At 40.3% G+C, this 16,614-nt stretch overlaps 1 protein-coding gene across 2 annotated transcripts in view; it reads left to right on the forward strand.

Moving 5' to 3' along the window:
• LOC306849234 (acid-sensing ion channel 2-like) overlaps positions 1 to 16,614 on the forward strand; it is a gene marked incomplete at both ends in the record, with an annotated part of 409,828 nt that overhangs the window by 377,218 nt on the left and 15,996 nt on the right. For both annotated transcript variants that reach the window (XM_079384127.1, XM_079384126.1), the window contains 2 exons: positions 12,750 to 12,900; positions 14,570 to 14,626. In XM_079384127.1, coding sequence (XP_079240253.1) covers positions 12,750 to 12,900; positions 14,570 to 14,626 — 208 coding nt within the window. The remainder of the gene's footprint in view (positions 1 to 12,749; positions 12,901 to 14,569; positions 14,627 to 16,614) is intronic.

Genomic DNA, 16,614 nt, shown 5'->3' on the forward strand with positions numbered 1-16,614 from the left:
GTGAGCTTACGCAGACGCTACAACAGGAATAACAGCGTAAACATAACTTTAAGACACAACGAAGATGACTACTAAACTCAAGGCTTATAAAGAACACAAACTAATGAGGAAACAAGATGATTAATACAAGACAGGTGAATGGAATAAACGATGATTAACTAATGACAGGAAACCGACCAAATAAGGACAAACAGGAACTAAACTGAAACCAAACCGTGACAGTACTTTTTTTTAGAAATGTATTTGGCACACATTGTGATCAGTAAGCTTGTGTGTTCATTAGAGTTGCATAGTAACAGAAGGTGGTACGTAGAGTATCTACCCTCGGAGTTAGTTGAGTGTGATCACAGATTACAATTATGAGCTGCACACACACACACACACACTAATGCTGGAAGGGAAGGTCAGTATGAAGGGCAGAACCCTGATTTACACTCTCACTGTGTTGATCATTAATGAATAATTAATGTAAATGGAACATCAGCATTTTCTACAAGTCAATTGACTGATTGAATTAAAAATTATAGCTCATACAACCTTGTACTGATTTGTAATATTAACTGATTGTAAAAACAAATGTGTAATAATTTTGGTAATCTTTTGGTAATTTTTGGCTTTTTTGGTAATCTTTAAAACCTTTTAATAACTATTTCCTCTAATATAAGTAGTAGGCCTGCATATTTCTGTTTTATTGTATATTTTTATACTTCTATTTATACAAAAAAAATTATCCTTTGATGTTGGAATTACTGATGCAATCACAGTAATACACAGATAAAGCATGATTTCATACACTTAGAGACATACTTAATTAAGCTTGTTTTTCATATAGTTCAAAGAGAGTCTATAGGCTGCAATACCTCTGAAGGAACACTGCAGAAATGCAAATAAAGCTATTATAAGGCTGTTTACTAAAGAAGCTGTTGTTGAGTTTGTTTTAAAGATATTGTATAAACTTTTTGTTGCGGGAGGCTTTTGTCAGCATTTCCCCTCTGATACCCAGCGTCAGATCTGGATGATGGGGTTATTTTTGAATTCCCAGAGCAGAGGTAAGATGACAGACCTTTTAATGTCTTCCCATGCTAAAATGGCTTTAATTTTATCTCCACTGACAAATTTCAGATATCTTTTTTTCCCATCAGCAGTCGCATGAAATCGGTTCCTCAATCTGTGCCTGATGCTCAGTGGTTTCCAGACGCAGTTGGAAAGAGATTATGTCCCTTCTTATCCCCTCCTAGTCAGCTCATTATTCACATTTGGCTCTTTCGGTATTAAGACCACATTACCCATGATATCTCCCGTTGAGACTAAATGAAGCTCCTCATCCTCTCCACCTGCCATTTCCTGTGCCATGTCTCTTCCTCTTGTTGTTTACCATCTGTTACGGCTGGCTCAAATACCGCAACATAAAAAAAGCAAACATCGAATGTTTTAACAATATACTAATTTGTCAAACCAGGCAAAACAAATATTAAACAATATTTAAACAAATATTAAACAAGAAACCGACGTCTAGGGGAGAAAACACACGCTTGTGGTTATTTAATAAACAATATCAGGCACTAAAAATAAATATGGGAGGACAAAAGAAATAATGTGAGAGAGATGAGAGAGGTGAAAGAGATAAGCCAAGTTCTCCCTCTAAATCACAAGTCTTTATACTTATAGTGAGTTAATTAGGGATTAAATACACCTGTTGCCCAACTAACATCTGCACTGTGTAGCAGAGCCAGTAGGGGTAAACAGGCAGGCGTAACACCTCCCCCACAAAATGTATTCCTCTAAGGAATGCAAAAAAACAAAACAAAAAACACAACCAAATTCTCCACGATTGATCCCACTCCACTTGGTTCCTAATTCCTGCTTCCTGGGCCCTAGGAAACAGGATAGAAAGAGAAGAGAGAAAAGGGAAAAGGAGAAACAACAAAATATATATCCTCATGCTCGAGATAGAGCATCAGCAATGACATTTTCACTACCCTGGATGTGTTTAATGTCAAGGGAAAATGGTTGTAAGAAGAGACTCCACCGCATTAGCCTCTGATTACAATCCTTCATTCGGTGTAAAAACACCAAAGGATTATGGTCAGTATAAACCACAATTGGATTTATAGATGATCCCAGATAGATTTCAAAATGTTGAATGGCCAAAACAAGAGCAAGCGTCTCCTTTTCCACAACAGAGTAAACTCACTGATGTACATTGAATTTCCTTGAAAAATAGCACACTGGATGTTCTACTCCATCCTGACTTCTCTGTAGGAGAACAGCTCCGGCTCCAGTGTCACTGGCATCAACAGCTAAACAAAAAGGTTGAGAAAAATCTGGTGCAACAAGCACAGGCGCACTAGCCAACAGTGCTTTGGCTCCATCAAATGCCTGTTGGGTAACAGTGGTCCAATTAAAGGATACTTTTGGACTTATAAGATCGGTCAAGGGTGCTACAATAGAGGCAAAATTTGGACAAAACCCACGATAATATCCGGCCATTCCCAGAAACCTACGCAATTCTTTGGGATTTGTAGGCACTGGAAAAGCACAGATGGACTCAATCTTAGCTTCAATGGGGCGAACATGTCCATTTCCTACTATTTTACCTAAATAGGTAACAGTAGCTTTTCCAAATTCGCACTTTGCCAAATTTAAATTTAAAGAAGCCTCAGTCAACCGAACAAATAACTCCCTTATTTGGACTAGGTGATCTGCCCAAGATGAACTATACAAAACCACATCGTCCAAATAAGCCTCACAGTCAGATAGACCAGACAACACCTTATTTATAAGGCGCTGGAAGGTGGCTGGAGCATTTCGAACCCCAAACGGCATAACTCGATATTGGAGGAAGTTGTCAGGTGTCACAAATGCAGACAGTTCCTTTGCTCTATCAGTTAGTGGAACCTGCCAGTACCCTTTTAAAAGGTCAAATTTGCTCACAAACTTCGCAGACCCCACTCTATCCACACAATCATCTATGCGGGGTAAAGGATAACAGTCAGGCTTAGTAATAGAATTAAGCTTGCGATAGTCTGTACAAAATCTGTAGGATCCATTGGGCTTATTTACAAGGAGACAAGGTAAACTCCAAGCACTAAAGCTGGACTCAGCCAAATTGTGATCTAATAAGTAAGTCACCTCCTTTTTCAACAAGTCCCGTTTCACAGGATTTACCCTATACGCATGCTGCTTAATTGGTGAAGCAGAACCCACATCAATGTCATGTTCAATCACTGTAGTGCAAGTAGGCACATCAGATAACAGGTGAGGAAAAGACTCCACTAACTGAAGAATGACACTTTTCTCAGAGAGAGATAGATGGGGTAAATGATGGGCCAATTTTGAATACACCTCAGAGTTATTCAATCGTCCTTCGACAACCCCTCGAGAAGGAAAGTGAACGCAATCATCCCCCATATAATTCAAGGAGGAACTCTCTGAAAAGGAAGTCCCCTCCCCACGCAAATGTAAAGAATCATTTGACACAGTGGTTACTAACCCCACAGAAGATGCAGGAGAAAAATAAGGCTTCAAAAGATTTACATGGCAAACCTGTACTCCCTTGCGTCGTTCTGGGGTTTTCAAAAGATAATTCTGTCCAGAAAGGCACTTGAGGACCGGATAAGGACCTGCAAAACGGGCTTGAAAAGGATTACTTACAAGTGGCAACAAAGCTAGTACTTGGTCTCCAACCTGAAATTTCCGAGCCACTGCTCATTTGTTAAACAACCTCTCCATCTTACACTGTGACTTCCCCCGTTTTCTCTGAGCGATTGCTCGAGCCTCATGCAGCCGATATCGAAAACCACTCACGAAATCTAAAACATTTTGGGAAGGTTCAGAAGGAATCCAGTTTTCAGCTAGAACCGCAGTGGGACCACGAACTTCATGACCAAATACCAGATCATTTGGATTAAATCCAATACTCTCCTGAGTAACCTCTCTAACTCCCATGAGCAACCAAGGCAGCCCTTCCTCCCAATCAGAACCAAGCTCTACACAGTATGACCGTAGCAATGACTTCAAGGTCTGATGAAATCTTTCGAGGGCCCCTTGACTCTGAGGGTGATATGCACTGGAAATATTATGACTGATTTTCAATTGTCGCAAAGCCTTAACAAACTGACGGCTCATAAAATTAGAGCCTTGGTCAGACTGGATAACTCTAGGAATGCCAAATGTTGACATAAAGGAAGTTAAAGCTTTTAGAATAGATTTTGTAGTGATGGACCTGACAGGATATGCAGCTGGATACCAGGTAGATAAACACATAACGGTGAGTAGATACAAATGACCAGTCTTTGACCTAGGTAAAGGACCTATACAATCAACCAGCAAATACTCAAATGGTTTTGATATAGCTGGAATAGGTTGGAGAGGAGCCACAGGGATTTTCTGGTTTGGCTTACCAGTGAGTTGGCACACATGACAAGTTTGAATAAACTTTGCCACGTCTCTTTTTAAACCAGGCCAAAAGAACTTACGTTGCAATCGATCATATGTTTTCCTCACTCCCATATGTCCAGCCACTCCATTATGTGCTAACCCAATCACAGACTGCCTGAATTTAAGAGGAACTACCACTTGAACGTAAACCTTAGTAATGGGTTCAGATTCACTGACCCACCGTCTAAGCAACATTCCACCATTCAGGAAGTAGCAAGAGGGTAACTGAGTCTCAATATCCCCCTCATTACAAACCATTGAAAACAAAGGTTTAAGAGTTACATCAGCTAACTGTTCTTGAATCAGGTCCCCCCCCCCAGAGACATGAAACATAGAGGATAAAAAATCCTCTGACACGGCTTTCTCCCGAGATACAGACTCCTCAGAAAAGAAATTAGATGAATCCGAAATATTATCTGACAAGGTCATACCAAGTGGTTCCCCGTCAACTGTTTCATCATCAACCTCAGGATGTAAAGAAACTTCACCTTCACACAGTCGGTCGGCTTTAAGTTGTTTTCCTCTGGCTTGGGTGACAGCACAGGAAGGGAACACGTGGGGAAATTTCTGACCACATTCATCAGGAACATCTGCAGACATTGGTGAAGAAACTACAACAGTAGATGGTACAGCTTTTAATGTTCCCCAGACATTTCCCTGAGCAAGATCGTTCCCCAGGATAAAAGAAACCCCTGGCACAGGAAGGGAAGACCGTACTCCCACAATCACATCACCAGTTACAAGATCAGAGATAAGATGTACCTTATGTAAGGGAACTTTTAAAAAGGTCATTTCTATCCCCCTAATCAATACATCCTTCCCAGTCGCAGTCTGACTTGAGAGTGGAAGAACACCCTCTAACAAAAATGACTGAGAAGCTCCGGTGTCTCTCAGGATCCTCAAAGAAACTTTTCCTTCTTGTCCTGGCAAAGACACAAAACCGTTGGTAATAAACGGAGCATACTCAGTACAATTATCCCCCTCATCTACCTGTTTTAAGATCCCCATCCTAATCTCAGAATTATATTGGTGAGCATGAATCTCCAGCGATTCAAGTCCAACCAATCCAACTGGCTTAGCAGACTTCTTTAAAGCATTACATTCTGATATTTTATGCCCTACTTTGTGACAGTAAAAGCAGATCACCTTACCCTTCTTCTCTAATGAAAAATTCTGACTCACAGGGTGCATACTTGACACTGTATTCGATGTACTCACTAGAGGCGTCCAACGATTTCGAAATAACTTCCTACCCTGATCACTTGAACCTCTATCAGAAAAAGAAACTGTGAGTCAGAACAAATTCATCAGCCAACACAGCTGCATTAGCTAATGTAAGAACCTTCTGCTCATTCAAATAAGTAGACACAGACCCTAGTACACAATTTTTAAATTCTTCCACAAGAATTAACTCCCTTAACTGATTCAAGGTTTCTACTTTCTGCGACTGACACCACCTTGTAAACGTAATCTCTTTTTCCCGAGCGAATTCAACATATGTTTGTCTTTCAGGTTTTTTATAACCATGAAATCGTTGGCGATAAGCCTCTGGTACTAACTCATACGCTCCTAAAATGGCTGTTTTAACTTGATTGAAATCTATGCTCTCTTCTTCAGAAAGAGAAGAAAACACTTCCTGAGCCTTCCCCGTCAGAACACACTGCAGAAGTAGAGTCCAAACTTCTTCTGGCCACTTTAGAGAAGAAGCAACTCTTTCAAAATGAGCAAAATACTTGTCTACATCACGTTCACAAAATGGGGGCACCATCTTAATGTTTCGACCAACATCAAAAGAAGAATGCACAACCTGAATGGATCTTGAAGCTTCCACTTTTTTTACTTCCAATTCAAGTTCTAACCTCCTCATCTCATACTGCCTCTGTTCACGCTCACGCTCACGTGCATACTCTAACTTCCTCAGCTCAAATTGTGCACGCTCACGCTCCTGTTCAAGCTCTAATTTTTTAACCTGAAAACGTTTTTCCCATTCCCTATCTTCTAATGCTTGAGTACCTTCAACCAATAATCTCTCAGTTTCAAACTGTGTTTGTTTCTCCATGGACATTAAATCCCTCTCAACCAGTGGATACACTACGTTACCAATACCAGCTTCATCTCCTACAACCAGAATTCCCTTGGCTATCAACTGGCTTTTAACAGCTCTTAACAAATCCTCCTTGCGCTTCTTATCATTTCCAGTCAAAATGATTGCGTGACTCTCTGCGATTTCTACAAGTTGTTCTTTAGTGCACTTATCTAGAAACTTCTCAGAAAGTTCTACACTCAATCCCTGAATGGAAGTCATTTTGAACTAACATACAATTCACAATGAAGATAAGTTAATTGACCACAACAAATCCAAATAATTCTATTACTGGACTTAATGACTACAGACCTGTGGCACTAACGTCTGTAGCCATGAAATCATTCGAAAGACTGGTGCTGGCTCATCTGAAGGACATCACTGGACCCTTACTGGACCCCCTGCAGTTTGCCTACAGAGCAAACAGGTCTGTGGATGATGCAGTCAACATGGGACTACACTTCACCCTGCAGCATCTGGACAGACCAGGGACTTATGTGAGGATCCTGTTTGTGGACTTCAGCTCTGCTTTTAACACCATTATCCCGGAAACCCTTCAAAATAAACTAACTCAGCTCTCCGTCCCCACCTCCGTCTGCCAGTGGATCAACAGCTTCCTGACAGACAGACAGCAGTTAGTAAAGCTTGGCAAATTCACATCCAGCACTCGAACCATCAGCACTGGAGCTCCTCAGGGCTGCGTACTCTCCCCACTGCTCTTCTCCCTCTACACCAACGACTGCACATCTAAAGACCCCTCTGTCAAGCTCCTGAAGTTCGCAGACGACACCACACTGATCGGCCTCATCCAGGACGGTGACGAGTCTGCTTACAGACAGGAGGTTAAGGAGCTGGCTGTCTGGTGCAGTCTCAACAACCTGGAGCTTAACACACTCAAAACGGTGGAGATGATCGTGGACTTCAGGAGAAACCCCCCTGCTCTCCCCCCTCTCACCATCGTGAACAGCACCGTGACTGCAGTGGAGTCATTCAGATTCCTGGGCACCACCATCTCTCAGGACCTGAAGTGGGATATTCACATTGACTCCATTGTCAGGAAGGCCCAGCAGAGGTTGTACTTTCTTCGCCAGCTGAGGAAGTTCAACCTGCCACAGGACTTACTGAAACAGTTCTACTCTGCCATCATTGAATCCATCCTCTGCACCTCAATAACTGTCTGGTTCAGCTCAGCTACCAAATCTGACCTCAGAAGACTACGGAGGGTAGTCCGGACTGCTGAGCGAATCATTGGTACAACCCTCCCCACTCTCCAAGAACTGTACTTATCCAGAGTGAGCAAAAAGGCTGGTAAAATCACTCTGGACCCCTCACATCCAGCACACAACCTCTTTGAACTTTTACCATCTGGTCGACGCTACAGAGCTCTGAGCACCAGAACGACCAGACACAGGAACAGTTTCTTCCCTCAGTCAATACATCTCATGAACACTCAATAAATAAACGTAAAACACACAACTAATACATTATCCATTCACCACACTCACTGATTTTATTTTCTCATTTCTAATTTGCACATACTTGACCTGCACATACATAGTCGCCTATATTATATATTGTGTATTTCTTTTTTTTTTTTTGCTGCTTGTACATTGGTCATTGGCTATTTCCTGTTATTTTGTTTCATTACCTGTGTCCTGTCCTGTTACTGTCTTTCTGTTGCACTTTGGAGCTTCTGTCACTACAACAAATTCCTTGTATGTGTAAACATACTTGGCCAATAAAGCTCATTCTGATTCTGATTCTGATTCTGATAAACCCTCCCAAAACAGCCTAAGCCCAAATGGTTATTCAATAATAGTTACTCATTGACATACCATTTCATACAGCCTAGCTCAATCCACTATAACCCCAAAAATTCATAAAGATCAAGTGAATTAATAAGTCCAAGACAAAAAGCCTGATTTTATTATTCAAATTAATCAAACAGACCTTAAAGTCACATCACAATTTTTGTGTTATAACGAGGATAAATCATTTCTCAATTATAATAGGAAAACCCTGTATAACCACTCAATGCAGTACTAATTTACTCACAGTAAATAACAATCGGTCATACTCAGGCTACAACAGCTGTGACAAACTTATTTACTAATCATCTATCAGCTCTATTGTCCCCAACACAAAATCTTTGTGTAAACAAATCAAATTTGATATTTTAACCAGTCTACACAAACATCCACTTCCTATATAAATTGGCAAAACTTAGCACATAACCACACGCGAAAACATGCTCTCTTTATAATCAAACTAAACAAAAACCAGGGAGAAATATAAAGTACCCACCAGGATTTCCATTGGCTTTTCATCTCCTATATGCCTGCCCGTTGAAGCTAACTATCCTAACTAGTCTTCAAAGGACTGCCGGGCTCGAAGACTTGAAACGCTGAACCTCGTCACAACCGTTCTCCAAATGAGTTCAGCTGCGCGAGAAGCGTACCCCCACCCAGAATTTCCTTCCAAAACTCCAAATAAAATCAAACAAAATCAACAAAACAACAAACAGCGTTCAGATGGAAGGACCGCTCACGCACAGCCCAGCTGAAACGCTCTAACTAATCGGAGTGAAAGCCGATCCTTACTAGAAATCCTGAAGAGACAATAAAATACTCCCTCAAAACAAACACTCAAGAATACCGGACGAGCGCCCATTTTTTATGTTACGGCTGGCTCATATACCGCAACATAAAAAAAGCAAACAACGAATGTTTTAACAATATACTAATTTATTGTCAAACCAGGCAAAACAAATATTAAACAATCAAAAGAAACCGACGTCTAGGGGAGAAAACACACGCGTGTGGTTATTTAATAAACAATATCAGTGTCAGGGTTCTGTCGTGTCTGTCATGTGTTCCCGCCTAATGTTTCCTTATTTGGTTTGTTTCCTGTCCTTGTTAAATGTAATCATCAGTTAATTCTTGTCCAGCCATGTTCGTCTCATTATCTATGATTTACCTGTGTATATTAGTCCTGTCTGTTCAGTTAGTTTTCGTCTGGTCTACTCGTTACTCCCCGGTGTTTGATGTCTGTATCTTGCCCTGCCTTGTCTTGCCCTGCCTTGATGTCAGTAAAGTATGTTATTTGAGTTATATCCTCGTCTGCGTATTCCTGGTCCCTCCCTCGTGTGTGCACCGTGACAGAAGACCAGACCACAACAGTAAGCGGCGCACCTTCACCTCGTTTTATTTTCCGTTTTTGAAAAGTTTTTATTTTTTGGTCCTGTTTTGTCTGTCCCTCGCGGCATGGAAGTCGCCGCTCGTCATCCTGACTTAGCCCGCGTCAAGTGGGCCGCTACCCGCTGTTAAATCACGCCGCTACCCGCAGCACACCGAGTCCGCCGTTCGCGGGAGATCACGTCGCCGTCCGTGGGGAAAGCCAACCCACTGTCGGCGTCTCCCCTGTTCACGCCGCTACCCGCGGCACACCGAGCCCGCCGTTCGCGGGAGATCACGTCGCCGTCCGTGGGGAAAGCCAACCCGCCGTCGGCAGCTCCCCCTATTCACGTTCGTGACGTCACGTAATACGCAATTACGTGGAAAAGGTCACGGTTGAGGTAGGCGGAAGTACCGAGTCAGTAGGCTTTTTAATATTAAAACACCCAGGATACGCACACGAAATGGGCATTTTAAACGATAAACTGACACAAAGACATTTGAATATGTGTATATGGTCCTCCTTCCGCACATTTGTAAACACTGACTCGGTACTTCCGCCTAAGTCAACCGTTACCTTTTCAACGTCATTGCGTATTACGTGACGTCATGAACGCGCATCACAGAACAGAGCAAGGCGAGCATTTGTGCTTATAAAACTTAAACTTTTTAATTTATTTTTGACATGACCGATCGTTTCGCTAGATAAGACCCTTATTCATCGTCTGGTATCGTTTAAAGCCCTTTGAAGCTGCACTGAAACTGTCATTTGGACCTTGAACCGTTTGGGTCCCAATGAAGTCCATTATATGGATAAATGTTTTCATCAAAAACCTTAATTTCGTTTCGACTGAAGAAAGAAAGACATGGACATCTTGGATGACATGGGGGTGAGTAAATTATCAACCAAAGTTTTTTTAAAAGTGAACAAATCCTTAATCCTGCTCCATATATTTCTCTCCCTTGACATTCACGCCCTTCCCTTCCTGCCGCCTTCCCCATCCATCTGCTGCCAGGTTCACTGATACGAGAAGTTCAGGGTGTTTGCTCATGGAGGATTGTGGAGTGTGATCGTGCTAGAAGTTGTCTGTAACACAGTAAACAATCCTTCCAGCCAGTGGACACATGCCAGCAGCATGCCTGTTGCTGCATCTGACAAAATACGCTTCTTGTGTCTATGTAAAGTCCTTAGACAAAAACCTCTGTAAAGCATCCTTTTAATTATCATTTTATGATAAATTCGTACAATTGTTTATCACTCTTGCGCAGAACAGAAGGGAGGGACTCTGTGCGCTTTGTGTGCCAAATTGGAACTAATTTTTTTTTTTTCCGATGATTGTTATGTGGTGTGCACAGAGTAGTTTCTTTTTAATGTTCTGGCTGATATGAAGGGGGTTTTGGACTTTATTCTGACATGCATGGATTAAGCCTTGCACAAATTTAAATTATAGATGCCATTGAAGAAACATCCAGAGGATAGAATATTTATTTGATATTTGTTTTGAATCTTCCATCCTATCTTTACTTTTTAGCTTTGTAACTTGGTTTTAAGTGAAATAATTTCTTTTTTGGTACAACGTGGTCCCATTGGTTAACATTAGTTAATGCCTTTTTCTTTGTTAATGTTAATTAAAATTTAATTGTTCATTGTAGGTTTATGTTATCTCAAGTCCATTAGTGTCACGAATCCTGGCCATGAACCTCCATTTGTTCACCACCAGAGGTCCCCCGCTCACCACATGGACTTTCACACTACACAGCACATTGGACTCCATTTCCCATCATCCATTGCACTGACGACACACACACACACAGCTGATTACACTATCACACTCACAGCTGAGAACTATCACTCAATCACACATGCTTTATAAGCCTTGGACTTCCTCTCTGTCACTGCCGAGTATTGTTTAGCATTTGTCACAGTTTCTGTCGATAGCTACTCTACCAAGCCATTCCTAGTCTTGCCTAGCCTGTTGTTCTGTGTTTTGATTCCTGCCCACGTCTCCTGGATTAACCCCTTTGCCTAGCCGTTTGGACTCTGTTTGCCCCTCGTTTGGATCTTTGCTTGTGTGCCTGGATTATCTCTCTGCCTCGCCCTATTGGATATTGTTCACTGATCATCGACCCACGCTTGCCCTAGGACTACTCTGTGTCTTGCCCATGCCATACCTGTCTGCCGTCGTTTGACCCTGCCTGTGAATTGACTATGTTTATAAATAAAAGTTTGCATATGGATCCGCACGTCTCACGTCTTGTTTGCCCCGTAACAATTAGCTAATATCAACAGCTCTAACTTTTGATTTTAATAATGTATTAATAAATGTTGAAATCAACTGAAATTAATAAATGCTTAAAAAATATTTTTGTCAATTCATGATAACAAATATAATTGACTAATGTTATCAAATAGAACTTTATTGTAAATTGCTACTTTTTTTTTTTATCTTGTTTTTCAACTTTTGTTGTTGCTTTTTAGGTCAACTTTAACTAGACAATTTATGTAGTTTTTGCTTGCAGTGTTGAGCCACAATAGAGCAAATACATGAAAATTATATAGCAATTTCTGTGAGCAATTTTACAGAAAGCAGAAAAGGTCAAAATAGCAATAACTGGAAAATATAGTTAGACTTGTGAATATCTAGTTTATTCACTCAAACAAAACTCTAATGCCAATCCAATTAATTCAAAATAATAGTAACTGTAATAACAAATTAGTTCTGGCTCAAAAACAGTTACTGTCTCAGCTCAGCACCATTATCTTCAAGGACAGTTTTTTATGTGCAATATGACATTAGAGGGTTAGGGAATGGACTGTGAATGCTCTGTGGGCATGCTGTCAGAGTATGAAACTAATTGGTGGTTATTGAGATAAAATAAAAGAGATTTGAATTGGCCACTGGTGTTGTCAAACACAGTATACTTCCCACCAACCCCCAAAATCAAATGAAATAAAGTTTGTACAAATACTATTGCCAGTGTTGCTGCATGAGAATGTCAATCACATGCTAATCAGTCAGTCTAATGCATTATAATCTTTTCTTCTCCATCAGTTGACATACCTTCCTCCTCCGTGGGGCGAGTGTGTGTCCAGAGCCCTGGATTCAGGCCTCTTTCAGGTGTACAGTGTGTCTGCCTGCCGTATCGAGTGTGAGACGCGCTACATCGTAGAAAACTGCAACTGCAGGATGGTCTACATGCCTGGTACGTCCCAACATAGCAGTGCTTGAAACTTTCCTTTTACTTCATACTCATCCTCTCGTACTACATTGCATTTAAATTTCAATTTTCAGTTTCAGAAATTATCGTGATTTGATACAAAATATTGCCAAAGTATCAATTTTTAAAAAGTATCAAAAAAGTGCCTGCAATGATGATGATGATAATAATAATAATAACAGCAGCAATCTACATAAAAAATATTACATTAAATGATTGCACTGAAATGTCCTGTAATGATACATTTAGTCCAAGAGCAACCTCCCTTAAAAAAAAACAATAAACTTTTAAAGCAGTGACTATATGTGATAGAAATAAGAGGCATCTTTTATGACGTGTAAATCATTGATTTTCATAAATCAGAAAGAGAGGACTTTCAACCCTTTATTTATGTATTCAGATGACAGACATAATGAAAACATCGCTAATAATGTCTGAATAGACTGAATAGTTATGATAAATAGAGTTTGTACTGTCTATCACGAAGTCAGCAGGGACCAATGTTCCCATCTTCTCTGTGTAAAACCATCTAAGGTCGTTAATTCTTGATGAACAGTCATTCAATGAGGTCACATCTCATATTCTGGGGGAAAGCAAGACAGCATGAGGTTGTGTGTAGTGATAACTCGATGGCTTGTGGCATTTGTGGTTTGCATTTGGCAGCCAAGCAAAACCTGACTGAACTTGTTTAGACGAGGTCAGAATATAGAACTGAATTCAGTTTTCTGTGGGTCAAAGGTGGTTTGGAACAAGCCCACAAAATGACAGCAAGGGCTTGTAAGCATGAACCGTGAGTGAACTTGACTCATTGTATAATTCGAGAAGTGTGGAAGATCCCGCCGCAAAATGGTCTTCAGAAACATTCCATTTTAATTTAATTTCACTGATAAAATAGTCATTTTTGCCTATTGATAAACAGTCATCTTTAACTGTTGCTAAATGGTCTTTTTAAAGACGCAGTATATTTCCATGATTTCATATGATTTCATGAACTTTTCATTGTGACATAGTGCCCTTTATGTCCCATTCTTAATGCTAATTTATGCTGTCCCGTAATAACTGATCTTTAAAGTTAGTGCTGCAGTCATTTTAATTTTCAACCGGTCTCTTTTAATGACATTATATGATCTCCATTTTCACCATTATATGATCATTATATGATCTCCATCTGATCAAACTGCACTTTTTTTCACGAAGGTCCCTATTAATTCTAACCCATAGGTGCCAACCTCAACCTCTCGCTACTTCAATTGTTGCTCAAGACAGGACAATTATCTCATAGATGATTTAGTCCTTCATTCACACAGGCACCCTGCTCTAATACTGTAATTATAGATTAATTAACTGATTGTGACTGCCCTGTAATGTACATTCAGGATACGTCTGATACATCTTGGCCAAGAGCAAGTGCAGACGTGCACAAAACTCTATTGCATATGCACACACACACACACACACACATTCCCAGTTGTTTATTTCCTTGTCGTGCTGCTGAGTTTGGCTGGGTGAAGGTTGGGTCTGTTTTTCTCCTACTCAGAACACGTTTTCAGTGTTTCATTATTAATTTAAGAAGGCTGAATAAAGAAGAACTTTTCCTTGGCACTTATATTTTTTTCTGTTTTTTTCTGTTTCTTTGTTTTTCTCTCATTTCTAGGTGATTCTCCATACTGCACTCCTGAACAGTATAAGGACTGTGCTGAGCCTGCCCTGGGTGAGTGTGCTCTTCACACACATGTACACACTCACACTGGTTTCCATGTTTTATGGGAACATTTCATAGACGTAATGGTTTTTAGAGTATACAGTATATTGTATTTTTTATGAAGTAAAGTGAAGTGACATACTGGCAAGTATGGTGACCCATACTCGGAATTCGTGCTCTGCATTTAACCCATCCAACGTGCACACACACACAGCAGTGAACACACACACACTGTGAACACACACCCGGAGCAGTGGGCAACCATTTATGCTGCGGCGCCGGGGAGCAGTTGGGGGTTCGGTGCCTTGCTCAAGGGCACCTCAGTCGTGGTATTGAGGGTGGAGAGAGCGCTGAACATTCACTCCCCCCACCTAAAATCCCTGCTAGCCCGAGACTCGAACCCGCAACCCCTTCAACCCTACTCCTACCCCTAAACCTCACAGAAAAATATAATTTATAAAATGATATCATTAAGGTGCTGTAAATTTTTGACTCTTCTTAAGCCAAAAAATAACATAATATTGAGTCTGAGTAGGAGGAAGTGGGAGAAACTGCTCCAATATTTTGAATTTGGACTGCAGTACCGATTTCAACCACTAGCAGTCAATCTTACATAGTGATCTGTATCATTTATAAGCTGTTTTCCTCATGGGGACCACAAAATGTCTCCACAAGGTCAAAAATGACTGGTATTACTATGCTTGTTGGGTACATTTGGTCTCTATAATGTAGGGAATACCAGGTACACACACTAGTCTCTACACCCATTTATAATTCATACATATACACATGTTAAATTGTGTCAGAACAATTCAGAATAGCATGTCACTACATTTAAAGGGATACTCCAGCCTAAAATTAAAATTTTGTCATTAATCGCTTACCCCCATGTCGTTCCAAACCCGTTAAAGCTTTGTTCGTCTTCGGAACACAATTTAAGATATTTTGGATGAAAACCTGATGGTTTGAGAATGTGCCATTGACTGCCAAGTAAATAACACTGTCAAGGCCCAGAAAAGTATGAAAAGCATCGTCAGAATAGCCCATCTGCCATCAGTGGTTCAATCTGAATTTAATCAAGCGTCAAGAATACCTTTTCTGCGCAAAGAAAACAAAACAACGATTTATTCAACAATTTGTCTCCTCTGGTTCAGCGTAGCGCCATTTTGGAGAATATCCGCTGGACGCAAGCAGCATACGCTCTTCTGTGTCAGCCGTGCCGCACGAATATGTCTTCTATGCTTATTTATGCTTTGATTTGAATGAAAACAGCGTATCCGGTATGTGTCTGACACAGAAGAGAATACGCTGCTTGCGTCCAGCGGATATTCTCCAAAATGGAGCTACGCGAAACCAGAGGAGATTAATTGTTGAATTAAGTTGTTGTTTTTGTTTTCTTTGCACAGAAAAAGTATTGCCAAATCTGCATTAAAAGTGGTTGATTTTCATTTTATTTAATTGCATGCAATAGCAATATTGTTTCTCCTCTATTTCTGTTGTGTAGTTTTTCTTTATTCGACAAAATATTTGTCAACCTGCCTGAAACCTTAAAACTACCTCTGTAGTTTGCTGTCTTGTTCTAAAATGGAGTAGTTTTGAAATTGTAGGTCAGCACTGATCGGTAATTGCTGTTTTTTGTTTCACTTTGGACACTGAATAAAGAAAGATTTGAGACATTCACATTGAGTATTTGATTTGTAAGTAAATTTTGGCAGAAATATCAGTAATTAAAAGCTGGTTTAAAAGACAATTACGTCGTTCAGTTAGCATATTTCTGGTTGTTTAAATTTAAGTGGTTTCAATTAATTGGCTCAACAAGACAAAATTGTGTAAAGTTAAATTCACAAGACAATTAAAACAAAAATAATTTGACCTCATTGGCTGAAGATGATTTTTGCTTATGGGTTCTATTTGCCTAGATTAAGCAGAGATAACATAATTCAAATGCGTGGAAATGTGTGTCATAATTATATTAAGTTACACCAACGATCTATTTT

Source organism: Barbus barbus (assembly GCF_936440315.1).
Source record: "Barbus barbus genome assembly, chromosome: 3".
NCBI classification, from domain to species: domain Eukaryota; kingdom Metazoa; phylum Chordata; class Actinopteri; order Cypriniformes; family Cyprinidae; genus Barbus; species Barbus barbus.